This window comes from Branchiostoma floridae, chromosome 7 (assembly GCF_000003815.2).
Source record: "Branchiostoma floridae strain S238N-H82 chromosome 7, Bfl_VNyyK, whole genome shotgun sequence".
Lineage (NCBI taxonomy): Eukaryota > Metazoa > Chordata > Leptocardii > Amphioxiformes > Branchiostomatidae > Branchiostoma > Branchiostoma floridae.
Window position 1 is genome coordinate 3,117,378 of NC_049985.1, and position 17,323 is coordinate 3,134,700.

General features: G+C 41.2%; 1 protein-coding gene across 1 annotated transcript in view; it reads left to right on the forward strand.

Annotated features, from left to right (window-relative positions):
- LOC118419491 (protocadherin-7-like) overlaps positions 1 to 15,144 on the forward strand; it is a 77,605-nt gene extending 62,461 nt beyond the window's left edge. Inside the window, exon 3 of the mRNA XM_035825896.1 lies at positions 13,697 to 15,144. Coding sequence (XP_035681789.1) covers positions 13,697 to 14,514 — 818 coding nt within the window. The 3' untranslated portion in view covers positions 14,515 to 15,144. The remainder of the gene's footprint in view (positions 1 to 13,696) is intronic.
- Positions 15,145 to 17,323: the final 2,179 nt, after the last annotated feature.

Sequence of the window (17,323 nt, forward strand, 5' to 3'; positions counted from 1 at the left end):
TTGAGACTGTTGCAAGACCGTTTTGAGGTCAGTCTTCTCAGGAATGATGTATGTGAATGAGACAGGGGCTCAGGGGTTCTTCACCTGCGCAGTTCAACAATGTAATGTGCCCATCTGACACCAATCTCACCGAGTAGGCGGCCGGGACCTTCGGCTGTAACCCGCGGGTCATCCAGGCGTCGCTCTTCCCCGCTCTGTGTTTATTGGTACAAGTTTGGCAGCAGCCGGTTTATGTTCCAGTGGAGGGGCTGAATTAAACATTTCCCTGGCGGTGGAGCACTTTGCGAGGTTACTGCTCTGACACTCACAAACAATTACTGTGAGGTGTCGCACAAACAGATAATGATGACTTTATTGCCATAAGACCATGCCCAAAGGCTAATTGCAAATAGTAAATAGTGATATACAAAGTTGATACGTATAACTATAAGAAGGAAACTGAAATATATAGATGAATTAAGAGGGAAATAACGGCTATTCTAAATCAATTTCTACTTGAACTATTTGGAGGGTTTGAAGACTTCTTTTCCGTATGCGATGGTCGATCAATTAAGGTGTCACACAAACAGATAATGATGATTTTATTGTAGGACCATGCCCGAAGGCTAATTGCAAAAAGTAAATGATGGTATATAGAGTTATACGCTTCACAAAGAAGGAAAAAGAAATAAAGATCTCAGATAAATTAAGAGGGAAATGACATCTATTCTAAGTCTATTTCTACTTAAACTATTTGACTTATTTTCCATATGCAGTGGGAGATAAAATACACACGTCAACATTTTTTAAGATGAAGGGTTTGGACGACTTAAGCAAGAAGATTATTTTTCCAAATATAAATCAAGAGAATCGGCATGTAAACTGTCAAACAAGCATGTTGAAATCAACTGAAACATGTTTGGAGCTGTTGAAACTTTGAATTTTTTATATCCAGATGTTGCGGTGGCTGTACGTGCAGTCTTTGTATGCATATAACATCACTGGATATAACATCTCTGGCTATGTAGGTCACGCTGTAGAAACACAAGTGCCAGATGCACCTGTGTGTGGGAGTTGAGAAATGCCAACTTGTCAGATTTAGCGTCATTTCCCTTTGATCGTGGATGAAAATGTATGGATTTTTTGGTTCTTGGGTTTAAAAAAAGAATAATGCTAGCTGATTGGAATATCAACACACTGCTTGAAGCCAGAATATGAGAGGAACTCGTCTGTACTTTGGTATGCACAGAACAAAGTCAGGTGCAAGTTTTCAAGTTTGGCATTCTGTTTCCATGATATCGTCTTGCTACAATTTAAGATGAAAATATTAAAAAAACCCAGAAATTGAATTGTTATGGCCTTAAATAGGTCACCCTTTGAAACATGAGTGCCACATGCACCTGCGTATGGGAAATAGGAAATGCCAAATTGTCAGATTTACGGAGATATTCCTTTGATCGTTGATCTCAGAAAATGTTCAGGCAGTAGTTGGCATGCCACAGAAGATGTACATAAATGTAGCTGGAACGTACTTTGACATTCAGCCGCCGCTGTGCGCTGTCTCGAAAGAAGGCCATGCATGTAAGCCATTGCCAAACTGCCTTGAAATTGATTTTCGTCCTGCCGGAAAGGTACGTTGGGTGGAATTTGTTGTACATTTCGTGGAATTTGTGGCAAAGTAGGGTACAGAGTAGTCATCTGCTGTACACGCTTTTCAGATAAGACGGTATTTTGTAAAGCGCTTCAACGGCACGTTGAGCAGAGTTTGTGCATTTGCGGTACAGCACAGTCGTATGTCATGTGGGATCTTCGGATGAAACTGTATTTTCTAAAGTACTGCTATCGCACATTTGGCAGATGTTTAGAGTAAGCTTTGGTTTAAACTATGACATCAGTGTAGATGGTTCGGATGAGATAATGTTTTCTAAAGCACAACCATTGCTCGTATGGCCTATGTTTGTAGCCCCAGAGATTTTTCAGATGAAACCTTATTCGCTAAAGCACCGCCTTAGCATTGCCCTTGATACGAGTGCTGATATCCTGTGCAGATGTTTCAGATATGAGATTTTGTCACGTCACATCTAGCAGATTTTGCAGTAAATCTTGGTGCAAATAAAGACGTGTCCTGCAGACTTAATAAATTTTTCAGTGCACCTCATAAATCTTAAGTCAGAGAATTTACTTCATATACAACTTGATAGGCTATTCCTAGCTTCAGAAATAACATTGTACAATCTTCAATGAAGTGCACTTCATCCTCTACCAGTGATGATATGCCACACAAGCCTTTTACTTTTAGACCTGATTTTCCAAAGCATCTCTACTGCACTTATCATTAACATCTACATCAGGCCTCTTTGGGAGCAGCGCCGCATTATCCTCTTCCAAATCATTGCTATTAAAGATGCAAGGAAATAGCGGCCTAGTTCAGTTGTATGCGATTACGATCTGGGGTAACTATTCGTGCCAAAGTCATTGCTATTTAATATTCTCATCCTGCCCTTCTACTCTTCAACCTTGATAGCTGCTTTCGGAGAGGAGCATATTGAATGAAAGTAGAAGAAAAAAAAGCTAACGTCACAAATCTGCCTGTAATGGATTACACATGACAAGCCAATGCGGTATTTCATGTCTCGGACTTAGATGGCAATATCGCTGTTACAGTTGTCGTATTTCACGTAGAAGTGCCCCCGGGCGCTATTGTCCGCTACTGGCGCAACCTGCCCCGTGTCGTCGTAAACCCGACGCACGTCGACAAGACTGATGATGTAGCGCAACATGGAAACACCACAAATCTTTCACCGCAAGACAAGCTCTTAGACGGAGACACATTTCACACTTTTTACTGCTTGGCACCATCTGCTACTCTTCTGTGTACCAAAATCAGACCCTGCAAGTCAAAGGGGGCATCGGCAATTAAGCCAATTGGTATAATTAAGACGGATTCAGCCCTTAGCGACCCCCTGGTCTCATAACCATCTTGTATCATTTGTGTAGTCAGGCTCTTTGGAGGAAAAATTACAATAAGGTTGGGTCCACTGTGACCACTTGGAACCAAGCAATTAGGGGGGTTGAAATACCAGAGCCATGGAGACTGCATCAACAGGAGTATACCCATTTCAGCAAAAACTGAGATAGAGAGGAAGCATTTTGTCATTAACTTTCTAAGGATAATGCTTACCAGTGCATTTAATCTTGTGTTTGCTAAGTACTGTCATAGCCAGTAAGAATTTAGATGCATGCATTTAGATCATCCATGGAGACCACATTGACAGTTGAATATCCATCTCAGCAAAAACACTGACAGAGAGCACACCTTTTTGTCGATATTATGTCAAGGCTTATGCTTACTTTAGCATTTAACCATGTCCTGGCTAAGTTCTGTTTTAGCCAATACGCATTTAGATGTTTGATGTAATGCCAGTTTACCACCTTCCGTCAACATTATATCCTTGAATACTATTTTTCTTTCAAACAATGGATATAGGCTACCCCACAGATAAAGGTGAACCAGAGTTACGTGCCTTAGAAAGAAGGGCAAATTTCCCATTTGGGAAATAATTCCGCCAATTTTTGTTTCTCATGAGACTTGTTCGTGTTCAGCATTCTGCATCTGATAGCTGGGGGAGGCAGGCTGCCGTTTTTGTACCACAGGATATTCAAGAGGAAAGCATCCATCAAAACAGTTGCAGTTTGTTCTGAGCTGTGGTTAGATTGAAAACAAGGCAGCACATCAGTGCAGACAGCAGTGTGTAATCATCCGTGAGACCCATGACTGAGTGATTGCGAATATTGGCTGAATCTGGGTAGTCCTACCACGGGGGACCGGAATTAATTGGTCAAGTTGCAAGAAACTGTTCAGCTAAAGGAATTCGCAGTAAAACTTTATAGGAAGATGAATGTTGTATCTCCATACCCACCAGACCAAGAAGTTGGAAGTTTCTTCTCCTCTAAATGAAAACAAAGTCTGCCTTTCCCCGGGGGCCCTCGTGTGCAAAATTAGCTGCGCCCAGATTGAAGTCTTCCATTTACCGGAGCCCGTTAGATAATGATCCGTTCCACCAAACTTCAAGGGTTGCACCTTGCCATTAATGACATAATAAATGGGATCCTCGCATCTGTCCTCCCCCTGCCCTTGAGCATGGCACGGCTCGCATTAATCAGGTGGCAGGACATGGAGCTGGTCTTGTGGGGCCGGATAGCAGCAAGGGGATGAGGAGGGGTCAGCCAAGAAGAAAAATGAAGTGAGAAATTGATAATTTGATGGACTGATAGCAGGTAGACATTTTGATTAACTCATCCGTTTGGGGACTGGAGGTGACAGAAGTGCCTTCGATTGGCAGCCGTGCAGGTTTGCCACTTTGTGAAATTGTAGGACCCAAGTTCATGATCAGGCATAGATAGAACTGCCTCATCCCTGCAAGCAATCTATTTGCTGCCTCCTGTCAAGTGTTATCCTTTTATGTCATCTGCGGCAAGGTTGCTTCGAATGCTTAAAAGCTTTTTGTATGCGGGTTTGAATAGAGGTTTGTCTTGGAATAGAGGATCGTAAGGCAGTTGTCGTCAGTAGATTGACAGTAGATACTCATTTGATTAGCTTGCCTGATAATTCACAACTTTTTCTCTTCTTTATCCATCTCTGACATGATCAGCTTGTAGCTTTGGTCATGACTTGTACTGTGATGACTTGTGGGTCATGTTCCTAAGAACTACAACAGGCTGAAGGACTTGTATGTAAATATACTTAAAAATAGAAAGAATGCAAAAAAGGACTTCACAGAAAGTGTTAAACATAAGCATCAAAATTTTTGTATTCCTTGAATGCAAAATAGGACTACACAGCAAGACTTAGTGTTGAACATAAGCATCAATACAAAAAGTATATTCCTTGAATGCAAAATAGGAACACACAGTAAGCAGAAAAATATCTATCCTTGAAGAACCACGTCCCAAAGTTGTTTGATTTGTCCATGAGCTGCCTCATCCATTGCTGCCAGTGCAGAGGCTGCTGCTGTAGGTTGTGAGTGATGGGAGACTCAGCCAGGTGTTATACTATTACCAGCCAGAGATGACCCCGCAATGAAGACAGATCCAAGGTGTGGGTCAACACTCCTCGCTCCACAAGATTCAATTAAGAAGGTGTAAATATCACCAGGCTGGAGACTCGCGGAAGGTGCCAGGAGTCTCCTTGGTGCTGTGGAGCCGAGCACTCCGGGACCGAGACGTGTTGCGTGGCGAGAAGTGAGTGAATGATGCTCCGAGGTGAATTCTAATGTGTCGCTCATTATCAGCCTTTGATTCTGGGTTACAGCCAGCCACCTAGGGCCCGTCCCACTCCGGCAAGATTTAGTACCGTCAGCTACCCAAATGCCATGCGAGGGAGCGCCATATTTCCCATCCTCAGTGCCCATTTGTCACCAGTGCAAGTCCTATTACCTAAGAGAAAGCAATTGTCAGGCTGAGGTGTGGTCCGATCGCAGGGGAAAACACCAGCCTAATATGTTGAAAATGAAGATAGATCTGCTTCACTCCCTCTGGAACTGCGCGTTGTACAAGTTCATGCATCCTAATTCTTTCCTTGCTTACCTCGGACGCACCTTCCTCTTCCCTTGTAGCGGCGCGTTCGCCACACTTATTGCCCATGACCGTGCGAGAAATGAATTGCCCAGCCCGGCGTAGCGTGCCGGCGGGGGGTGCGAAATGGAATTTTAATGGATGGAAAATGAAGACGGATTTTCTGCTGTGAAGTTTTGGCGGAGAGCATCACCCCCGTGGAAGTTCAGCCTGTCTTGACGGAAATGTCAGCTGCCCAGAGAGTATATTTAATGGCATGTTGTACATGATCACGATCAAGTGAAAGGGCACCTGCCTCTGCTTTTTAAAGCGTGGGAGATTTGCTATTAACTGGAGGGCATAGTAACAGCCATGGGATGATACATATACCCTCAGCTGAGGGACATCCAACCCTGAAGCCATAGATTATCTGATATAGCAGTCTTCACCCGTGGGATGAAAACTTTCCGGCTTTTAAAAGTTTTAACAACTTTTTTCGCTGAAAACGCGTCCATTCACCAGACACCTGGAGCAAGCCCTACACGAACTTGGCTCTCTGCCCGCGAGCTTTCTCTCACATCAACGTAACATTTGACTGCTCAATTCATGTAGAGCGCACTTCCTGGAGAGATGCCTTAACTTAAGTATGCTTATGGATGAAAAGTTGAATGTTTGGGAGCTCCCAGAAGAGACTGTAAAGTGGTTTTGTCAGCTGATTTCGGGGGTATGTAAGTCCCAGATGCGTTTCATAAAAGCCTCTCTCTAACTTAAGGCACTTTCTTACCTGGAACTAAATGTATCAAGAAAGGCAGATTACATAATCATGATGGTCCTGAACACTCTTGAAATATAACGATGATGCAATATCTGAAATCCCATAACATTAACAAAGGTATGCAGGATCATAATTGTAGTAAACAAATGCACATTTCCCAATGGCTAAATCTTTCCATGTTAGAAACAATCTAGTGTACTGAATTTGTATTTGATTTACGTTGAATTTGTATTTGATTTACGTCACAGAAACTATTCCAGAAATGCTGGCGGTTAGTGTTAGTGGGTGCAAAATCAACAGCTCAGTTTCTGGAGATTTCATTTTTCCTAACTTGAAAAAGATCAATTCAAATGAATAATTGGGGCTGTGACACATTTCTGATGTAATGTTTATTCTTAGGTTTTAATGAGCAAGAAAGAAACTGTGTTATTATCCAATTTATTCTTAAACATAACAGACTTAATTTATCTTCTTAGCATGTAGATATTTTTCTGAGAGGGTGATGCCTCATGGCGTGTCATTTATTGACTTATTGGATGAATGAGGAAAAAGGGTTTCCTTATCTTTTGTGCCTTCCTTTCAATGATGGCCGTGTATTGATTCATAAAGGACAATCTGATTGGCAAAATGCCGAGGCTTCTCACCGTGCAATTTCGCATTACGGCTGCATACACGGTGGGTGGAGGGTGGCGGGGGTGTATCATTGAATGAACGCTTTTCCTCCCTTCTGATCTGTCTTGTATAGACTGTCAAGACAGGTGTGTGGGCATGTCTTAGGAGTCTTGAAAAGGTTACTGAACTCCTTAACAATTTAAGGCCTATTTCTGGTGTCTTGAAACAAGTCAGGAAAATTTGGGGGGGAAAAGAGGGGAATATGTATTAAGCTGCTTCTTTTTATGTTTTGAGGTAGAAAAATGCTTTTGACCCAAAGGTAGCGGAGCAAAGAATGAGTCGTACATGTACACCCAAATTTGCACATGTACAGTACTTCAAATCCTGTTTATTCCCCCAACTTGCACACTCGGTGCACAGTTCATTGTAGATGTCACATAGAGTAGGGGAGACTCTCCTGTACATACATTGTACATGTGTCAGAAAGAGCCTGTTCATCACATCTGTCCTCCTAGCCACAATCAGCGGAAGAATATAGCTTTGGAAGAAGCTAAATTGGATGGAGATCCATTCCATCTCCCTTTCCTCCCTGCAGCAAGAATTGCGGAGCCTGAGCAGTTAGCGGTTAACCCGCTTGTTGGGTGCTCATACTGAGATACATCTAGACAAGAAGACTTAAAAAGGGGTAGTGTGAATTGAGATCTGCTGCTTTCTTTTTATGGTTTGAGGTAGGCAAAATGCTTTTGGACCCAAAGGTATGATACAATGTCATGTGTTGGAGAGCAAAGAACGAGGCGATCACCCAAATGTGCACCTAATACATGTACAGTACTTCAAATCCTGTTTATTCACCCAACTTGCACACTGCGGTGCACAGTTCATTGTACATGTCACAAAGAGCAGGGGAATCTCCTGTACATGTATAACATCACATGTGTCAGAAAGAGCCTGTTCATCACATCTGTCCTCCTACATTGTGTAGCCACAATCAGCAGAAGAATATAGCTTTGGAAGAAGCTAAATTGGATGGAGATCCATTCCATCTCCCTTTCCTCCCTGCAGCCAGAATTGTGGAGCCTGAGCAGTTAGCGGTTAACCCGCTTGTTGGGTGCTCATACCGGGATGTGTCTAGACAAGAAGATTAGATGCCTCCAAGTGACTATTGGGTTTTTGATTGCTTCTATCTTAAGCACGGATTTAGGCACCATCTTGACTTTACGCTTCCAAGCTTGTTAATAAACTCACCGCTCAATCGATCCTTTTTCGTTGCAACATTTACTATAGATATAAACGTCATACATTTGTATGTACAATTTATTAGTGGCTGTTAAGTTTTGAATACTTCTTCATGTGCACGGATTTAGGCACCATTTTTATCACCCATCAAGCTTGTTAATGAACCCACTGTTCACTCGATCGTTTTTCATTCTAACATTTACATATATACGTCATAGATTTGTCTGTAATTTTGTTTTTGAGTTTTTACTTCTCCATACGCAGGGATTTAGGCACCATCTTGATTACGCTTCCAAGTTAATAAACCCACCGCTCACTCGATCGTTTTCCTTCCAACATTTACAATAGATATAAACATCATACATTTGTATGTACATGTACTTGGTTTTCTGAGCGACTGTTGAGTTTTGACTACTTCTCAATATGCACGAATTAAGGCACCTATGATCTTTGTCACCCATCCAAGCTTGTTGATAAACTCACCACTCACTCCATTGTCTTTCTTTCCAACATTTTACATATAAACGTCATACATTTGTATGTAATTGGGATTTTTAGTGACTGTTGAGTTTTGACTACTTTTCCATAGGCAGTGATTTAGGCACCATCTTGATTGCGCATCTAAGCTTGTTAATGAACCCACTGTTCACTCAATCGTTTTTCATTCTAACATTTACATATATACATCACACATTTGCATGTAATTGGGTTTTTTTTAATGACTTTTTAGTCATCATCATATTTAGTTAAAGCTGTTTAGTTTTGACTACTACTATAAACGTCATTCAGTTGTATGTACATGTACTTGGGTTATTGAGTGACTGTTTTGACTCCATGTGCACAGATTTACACACAATCCAACTTGTTAATAAACCCACTGCTCACTTTATCGTCTTTCTTCCCAACATTTACATACAAACTTCATATATAATTCAGCCGTCCTCAAATGCCAGCGTTGTCTATGTCAGCGTAAAGCTGGAAAGAAAAACAATTTTATCAGCGTTCGCCCAGGATGCAGTGTTGTCTTTTCAGAGCATTACACAGTTAATCTCCGACAAGGCAATTGGTGGCGTGTCATGCGTTGGAAGCAGTGAGTAAGCCGGCCCATTCCTCATGTGTGACATGCCTGAACCCATGAATTAAACATCCCAGCGGATGTCTTTTCCTGAGATCGGGGCACTGATAGTTTCATAAAGATGAGATGTTCATCAACACTTCATTTATAGGGCCTTCACACTGAAACCGAATTAGCAGGAATCAAGTAGAACCAGTCGGAATGAAGTATTTGCAAAATTTGTACCACATTCTGGGCCATTCGGGTAGCCATTTGGGCACTGATAGTTTTTGTAAAGATGGGATGTTCATCATTAACACTTCGTTTACTTAAGCTCAGATTTGCTTGTATTCAGTTGATATGGAACATGTTTTGCCATTTGCTTTAGATTTTGCATGAACTGAAACAAAGGAACTGTAACAAACAAACAAGAAAAATGTGTTGTATTTAACTTTCATAGGAGCTGCCTGCGCGTGTTAACAATTCAAGCATATACATATAACAAAAGAGAATATACTGTTGTCAAAGGCATTTTTCGAAGACCTTCCATTATACACATCCCAGTCATATTTTGCTTTGTGGCAGGTATATATGCTTCTGGATGTTACTGGTACATCAAATATATATGTAGGAAGTAAATTTTAGAGACAATTTTTATGTTCTCTTATGCAGTACATGACGTTGTATATATACATGTACATGTGCAAAAGCCATAAATCAAGACATTCAAGCAGAGCTTTAGCTTTGAGTTGTTTTTCTGCCATACCTATTCACGCTGACGGAAGGATCCTACAAAATAATTTTTTCTGTGATTGTGTAAAATATTTCATTCACATTCAGACATTTTTTGACATCTTGTACTCAGTGTATTTTTGTCATCCAAATGCCCACGGACGGAAGAATCCTACAAAATTCTTTAATTCTATTCACATTGAGACATTTTTACACCTTTCCTCACTTATTTTTGTCCATGAAGCTTGACTGCATGGTCTGTAAATTTTCTGTTGTTTGCAGCAAAATTATGACAAATGATCACTGCATTCAAGTGCAATAAATGGTGCAAATTTCCTATTCTCACACCACGGTGTTGTGGATTTAGATGAAGTGGAAGATGTGTCAATTGTCTAATTGGTTGGGAAAAGTCCAATATCCCAGGAATGGTAAATGGCAGCAATTTAGAGTTTTACTGCGAGCATGTTTATGAATTAAGCAGAGACCGGGTGATTTGTGAAACTGGGGGGACATTTTGACAGCTACACATGCGCATAGCCAGAAATTTTATAAAAGTTATGTTTGGCATATCGTTATGTCTACGACATGGGATTTCTTTAAGTTAATGTATCTGTTGATGGTAGCTGCTCTGGCCAGGTACTGTTTTATGTTTATGTTACTGTTGCAACCACAATGATGCTAATAGTCAGGCTATACCATTCTATTTGCCTGGTTCTTGCTCATTTCTAAAGTAAGATTCTGTCTTAGATTCAAGGTAAGGGTCAAGATAAAAACAGAGGTCTGAGAAAATCTTAAATCTGGCTATATTTACTCCCTGAAAATGTATGTACCAGAGAAAGGTCTTTCTCTCCAGATTCTGTTTGTTTGGCATCTTCCACTTCATTGTTACTTTCTTGGCATCCAACGACCAACAAACAAAATTGGTGTGGCCTTAAGCAAGTCCATATTACTCCTGGTTCCTGGATAATTAAGTGTGCTGAGGAATTTTTCTTGTCTAAAAGTCCATAAACAAAGATACATAGTTGAACAGCTTGTACATAAAAAAAAGGATACGGGGAAAATCATAAAGCGGGCTCTTTCTCGCCATCAAGGAGCAACGCACCAAAAATTGATGCAGTCCCAAACCAGAAATGAGCGTAAAACGAAATCATAGCTTTTAACTTATTTATCTGCCGCAGATTTGTGTTCTATTCAATCCACTCAATATTTGATGAGTTTGGATGCATCGCTCCATCACAACGCTGCATCATCAAGCAGAGGTAATATATGAAGATACATTATTCACAGAAAAGTGGTGGCGCGATGATTGTTGCAGGGAATAACAGATTACGGCGAGTAGTAGTTAATGTTCAGTCCCAGGGAAATGGAAACCATAAGTGGGGCCAGATGAGACTCCCCGGTAATTGAATGGAAAAGAGTATCAATGTCCAGTTAATGCACTCCCCTATCTACCTTTGAAAGTGATCTTTAATGCATTCCTTTATTTACTACGCCATTTGCGTTAGTTACTGCCCATGGATGTGCCATCAACGCACAGTAATGGCACTGATTTGAATAATATTATGTCAAACGTAATGTTTTCTAGAAGCTATGATATGTAGTGTTTTGACAGCTCATTTTTATTGTGTGTTGACCACATAATCACATGCGAACACATACAAAGCCTTAATTTAGTAGCATGCACACACACACAGAAGCAGACACACACGCACACACACACTTGTAGAATACTACATGCAAGCATGGATCTGCCTAAACACCTCAAATGACCTCAAACAACCTGTCAAACAACTTTAATATGCAGTGTACATGCAGGGTACTTAGGACTTGCTGCATTTTTTTCATTCATAAATGCATAGACAATGTTGTTGCCCCATGTACACTGCATATTAGAGCCATTTGAGGTCCTTTTTTGAGGTTGCTTGAGGTGTTTAGGCAGACTGTGCGAGCATTTTGTACTCAAAGCTTTATCCTATCTGCATAGCCATGATAGCTTACTTCTTAATCAAAATCCTGCCAAATATGACAGTTGCGTCCAATATACTGTAATCCTGTTTTGCCCTATTGAGATTATGGGGGCTGCCTCTTTCTGTGACACGCAAAGCCACTTTGACAATCCAGGAAGCACCCTGAACAGATGCAATGGTCCAGAGCAGGGTTGTAGCCAGCACACGTCCTTCTGTCCTTTGACAGAATTTTGCAGCAGGGGAAATTTTGCCCATTCCCTTAAAAATGCAGGATATAGCATTGAAGAGTCTAGATTTCAAAATTTTCCTTGGGAGCATGCCCCCGGATCCCCCTAAGAACGCTGCACCAAAGCCATTCATTTGGGGACGGAAAATGATTTCTGGCTGGCTACAACCCTAGTCCAGAGTGTGGGTACTCAGGGTCTATTTCCACAGTAACAAGACCTCCACTCAACATTTTACAAATGACTACTATTAGGTTCTAGTGGGTTAACGGCCACTCAGCTGAAAGTGGGGACCCAGTAATGACTTCTGCCCTGTATTGGATCCTTCCCCACTGAGAAAATTTGCCCGAAACGACCAACCCACAGATGACGGTTTAAGTATGAACAATTAGTGTTTTCCGGTGGCTCTTCTGCTTCAATTCGGGCATGCTCTCTGTAGGGAAGCGGCCATGCTACCAAGCCTTCACAAAGACCATTTTCTTTTTATAATGAAAAAAAAAAGCTTTCACTTTTATAGAGCCAGTAGAAGAATCCATTTCTCCATGAAAATGATGAAAAAAGAAACTTTTTTCTTTACCAGAAAACTGTAACAAGTGTATTTTCCGAGCACAATAACAGTATAACTTTTTTTTAAAGTTTCATGTTGCAAACATAAAATACGATTAATACTGAGAACTGATTTAAACAGTGAGAAACGCAAAAGCATCCATAAACGTTCTCACCATGGTAGATGGTTTATGGATGTCGGTAGTTACAGGACAGTATCTCTTTCCTTTTTCCCTTCCAAGGATGCCATAAAAAATGCTTTTAATGTAGCATATCATAAAAGCAGGCACTGCTAAGTGTTAGCACTTAAGCAAAGTGTGGTATTATCGTTTTTCCTGCAGAAAATTGCGCGTGGGTCCTCGCGGATTTGGTAGGAGCGATTTTCTGGTTTCTATGCAATTTGTGGGACAGAAATAACGACCACATTGTTGATCATAAAGCGTGTGTGAGCTATCAGAAATGATGCCGGCAACAGTATATTTAACGAAAGCTGGCGCGCTAGATTTCCGTCGGAAATTACAGGCAGTTTCCTGCCACAGTAAATCCTGGCGGAACGCCTGCTGGTTGGAGTGTGTGTACTGCATCAGCTGTATTCCTCTGATCACAGAATTGGAGGAAACTGTTAGCCGAAAAGTAGTGCAATGGGTGTTTGCCGAGCATTAGTTCAATCCCTGGCTGAGTCATGCCAAAGATTTAAAAAATGGTACATAAACTGCTTTCTCAGCATTTGGGAAAAAGTCTGGTAGTTCATCACACACTCACCAAACAAAATTTAAAAGACAATGAAATTCAAAGAACAACGAAAACACGAAACTTAAAAGACTGGCAAACACATGAAAAGATTCATTCTTTATCCAGTTTGGCTACTCAGAGTTGCTTTTTAGCAGCCCTCTATATGTTACAAGACTAAACATTGTACTTTAAAGTTCTTGATTGATATGTTTGCTGTTACATGTTTATTCCTATATCATGCAACCTTCAAACTTAAACATTATCCGTTTGTTTCCCTGTTCCCCAGGAATGCCACCACCCCCTTGCAACGTGCTGTCCCGATGCACCCAGGAGTGTCGTATTCTCGGCCACTCGGACCGATGTTGGATGCCGGTCCCTCCCAACAACCACATCCCCAACATCAACGGCAGCAACAACAACTCTCCATCCCACCACAGCCGCCTCAACTCACCCGTACGGAACAGCCCAGAGAAAGCCAAGATCCTGAAGATCAAAGATTTCAACAACCCTTCCACGGGGAACGGCAGGAAGGTCACTTTCGTCGATCAAAGGCCGGATTCTCCCGTGAGCTATGACGGCTCACATCACTCCTCGCCGACCAATAGCAACAAGGGGTTGAACTTGAAAAACTCCCCGAGTCACGTGGCATCGGCGAGCTATCGGAATTCCCCCACGAAAACCGGGAAGAGCTTGTACGAGGATACCAACAGGAACGCTGCCTACGGCAGCCCCAACAGGAACACGTTTGTGGATAACAACGTCACCCACAGAACTCCTTACGAAGACTCCAACAAAAATCCCTACAGTCCGCACAAGGCGGACCCCAGATTTACCGGGTACGAGGCCGTGAAGCCCAACAGGAAACCTCTGTGTTTACGGACCTTCGACCCCAACAGAGAGTTCAAGGGCACGACGACCTTGGGAGACAGTAGCACGAGTTCCGAGGAGGGGAACGAACTCTACAACATGGAGGATGTGTCTGAGGTGTTAGACAATGTGGAGGGGACCCCACCTGACAGTCCATACGGGGACTCCAGTCCGTATAAACCCAAAGAACTGGCACGGGAGCTCGACGAACTCACGTTTAGCTCCTTCAGAGTCTAGAATATGTAACTATAATTATATTGAAAAATATATATAGATATATACAGATATTTGTGAATATGATGTATGAATATATTAGCTGTTGTGTTGAAAGTACCAAATTATGGCCAATCGACCTGTAATGCCTGGGATTTGCTCTTGACGAGTAGCAAAATTGTCAGTCGAAATGGTGGAAAACTATTTTCCAGGCGAAGTGTCCTTTGCAATATTCTACCAGCGAAGTGAAGGGCAGACTCAAGGGCAAAGGGCAGAGGTCGATGCTTTTCCATCAGGTGTCTGAGTGTCTCTTACCGGTGATGATATGCAAAATGCAAAAGTTTTCATTATTTGTGGACCAAAGTTATGCTCTGTTCATGTTGCTTCTCGAAGAATACCAATGACTAGTAAGACGACGGCAGAATATTCTTATTTTCTAAGTATGATATCCTTCTCGTAGTGGCGTTCAGTGAACATGTTGTAACACCCCTGCATGTAACACTGGTCAACAAAGTTTATATTTTATCTTTATACACAAGAGCATGTTTTTCTTCGTCATTTTATGAGTAGACAAGTGTCCAAAGCTTGAAGGTTACATGTGAACTTGTTGCTCGATTTACAATCAAGATTTGCAATACTGTAACACTTAGAAGATCACAGGTCCCTCTCAGATCACAGTACCTTTGTAAGTTACTGCAAAACATGTATGTTATTGCTAGATGTACAGTGGACTGTGCAAGTAACCCCTAAACATAATGACCACCTAGCCAGTCTGAATACTTTTTGTTTCTCCCTCAGACTATAATTTCCTTTTGACATAACCATTTAGAATCCTATCTATAGTGGCCACCTGTCCACATTTTATTGGTCCCCTGAGTGGTTTTCTTGGGTAATGTTGACTGTAATTGTTATTAAAGATAGTAAGTTTCTATTGTGATTCCAAAATCAAAGTGACCAGACGTGTCCTTTCAATATTTTATGAAAGACTTAGAGAAGAAAGACTTTGAAATTTGTAAAAAGCCATTGGGATGACATCGACATATAAAATGTGTATATTCATATCAATCATCTATCTATCTGCTTAACCAAGCACCTTGTTCTAAAAGGTTGTAGGTCCTTTAGAGGTTCTGGTAACTTCAAAGGGACTTTTATACCATATCAGATATGTGTACATTATAGCAAACCTGAGTGTAGTGCCAATCTATGGATGTGTAGTTTTTCATATCTTCCACATTTTCATATATTTTTGTTAACGTTTGTTTAAAAATAGCATCGTTTATTCAAAGTATAGTTTATTGTTTTCCTTGAAGCTTATTTTGTTAAGGTTTTTCATTCGAAATTATATTATATTTTCAATACATGTACAATGTATATGATTTTCCTGTAAGTGGCCCATTGAATGTGAGTTGGTTGCTTGATACTATTGTCCCTACACATTGCAATAATGATGTTGTGGAAAAAGGAATGTATTAAGTGTGGTGACAGTGTATATTTTTTACTGAGAAGAATCAGAATAGATTATCAAGCTGACGTATGGTTGTGGATCATAAAATCATGGCACCAAATAAATAATTATGTACAGCCACACTGATTTTATTTCCTGGTTCCTGGCATCGAAAATTAATGCTGAAGTGGAAAATGGACAGAAGATCTGCCAAAAGCAGTTATTGAAGCAACTGAAGATGATTTTGTAAACGGTCAGACGTTTCAGAGTAAACGGTCAGACGTTTCAGATATCATCCAATATCTTTCGCCAGTGATACTGAAATGATCTGTGAGAAACTGGTCTTTTGTACCATAACTATGAATGCAAAAGAGCTGAAAACAATTTCGGATTTCCAATAGGTGACAAGGTAAAACAAAGTCAAGCTAAGGACAACTGCTTTTTGGCATATCTTATTACCTGGATGTCTGATCTTCATCGACGTAACAGACAGAAAAGCCTAAGGGAAAGTCTGTACCTTCCTACACACAATCTCGAATGAGTATTGGCTGATTCAAGTCTTCCTGTCAACCCTCTTTCTAGAGTTTTGTTTTAAACTGTCCGAGAACCAAGGAAATACATCAGTGTGGCCTGGTAAAACAAAGCAATCTCATGACGCTAGTTCACCTTCATCCGCGTGGTAACCTTTATTCGTTGTATATAAAATAGGAGTATTTCAGACGAGTGTTCTATACTGGAGTGCTATGAAAATATTACAATTTGAAACCAACGTACGTCAACTAGATATCCCTAAATATCTCGTTTTTAAAAACAACGGATATAGGTTACCATGTGGATAAAGGTTAACAACCGTGGTATAGTATTAGTCCAACGCTGAAGGGCAAGTGGGAAAAAAAAGATTGACTCTGTTCAATACTGCTGTCCTGTGCATGTGTCAATCAAAGATCCCCCAGCCGATATTTCCGGTGGATCGCCTTGGAAATGCCAGATGATATCGGCAGCGTGTGACAGATGGAGGGATTTGTAGTCTCTGATTGAAGCTACGCGATTAATGCAGGCCGCAAGTGGGAAAATTGCTGAGCAATTTCTGACGAAGATTATCAGAATGTCAGTTGCAGATCCGCCACAACTGCTTCACGGTTGTTTGAAGGTGGAACATGAACTAGTGGCAGCATTCTCGCCTCACAGCGATGTACGGGTGACCGCTTCTGGTCATCCTTGTCGCGTTTCCTTAAGCTAAAGAAATTTCTAACGAAGATTATCAGAGAATGTCAGTGGCAGATCCACGACAACTGCTTCACGGTTGTTTGAAGGTGGAACATAACATGGCAGCATTCTCGCCTCACAGCGATGTACGGGTGACCGCTTCTGGTCATCCTTGCAGCGTGT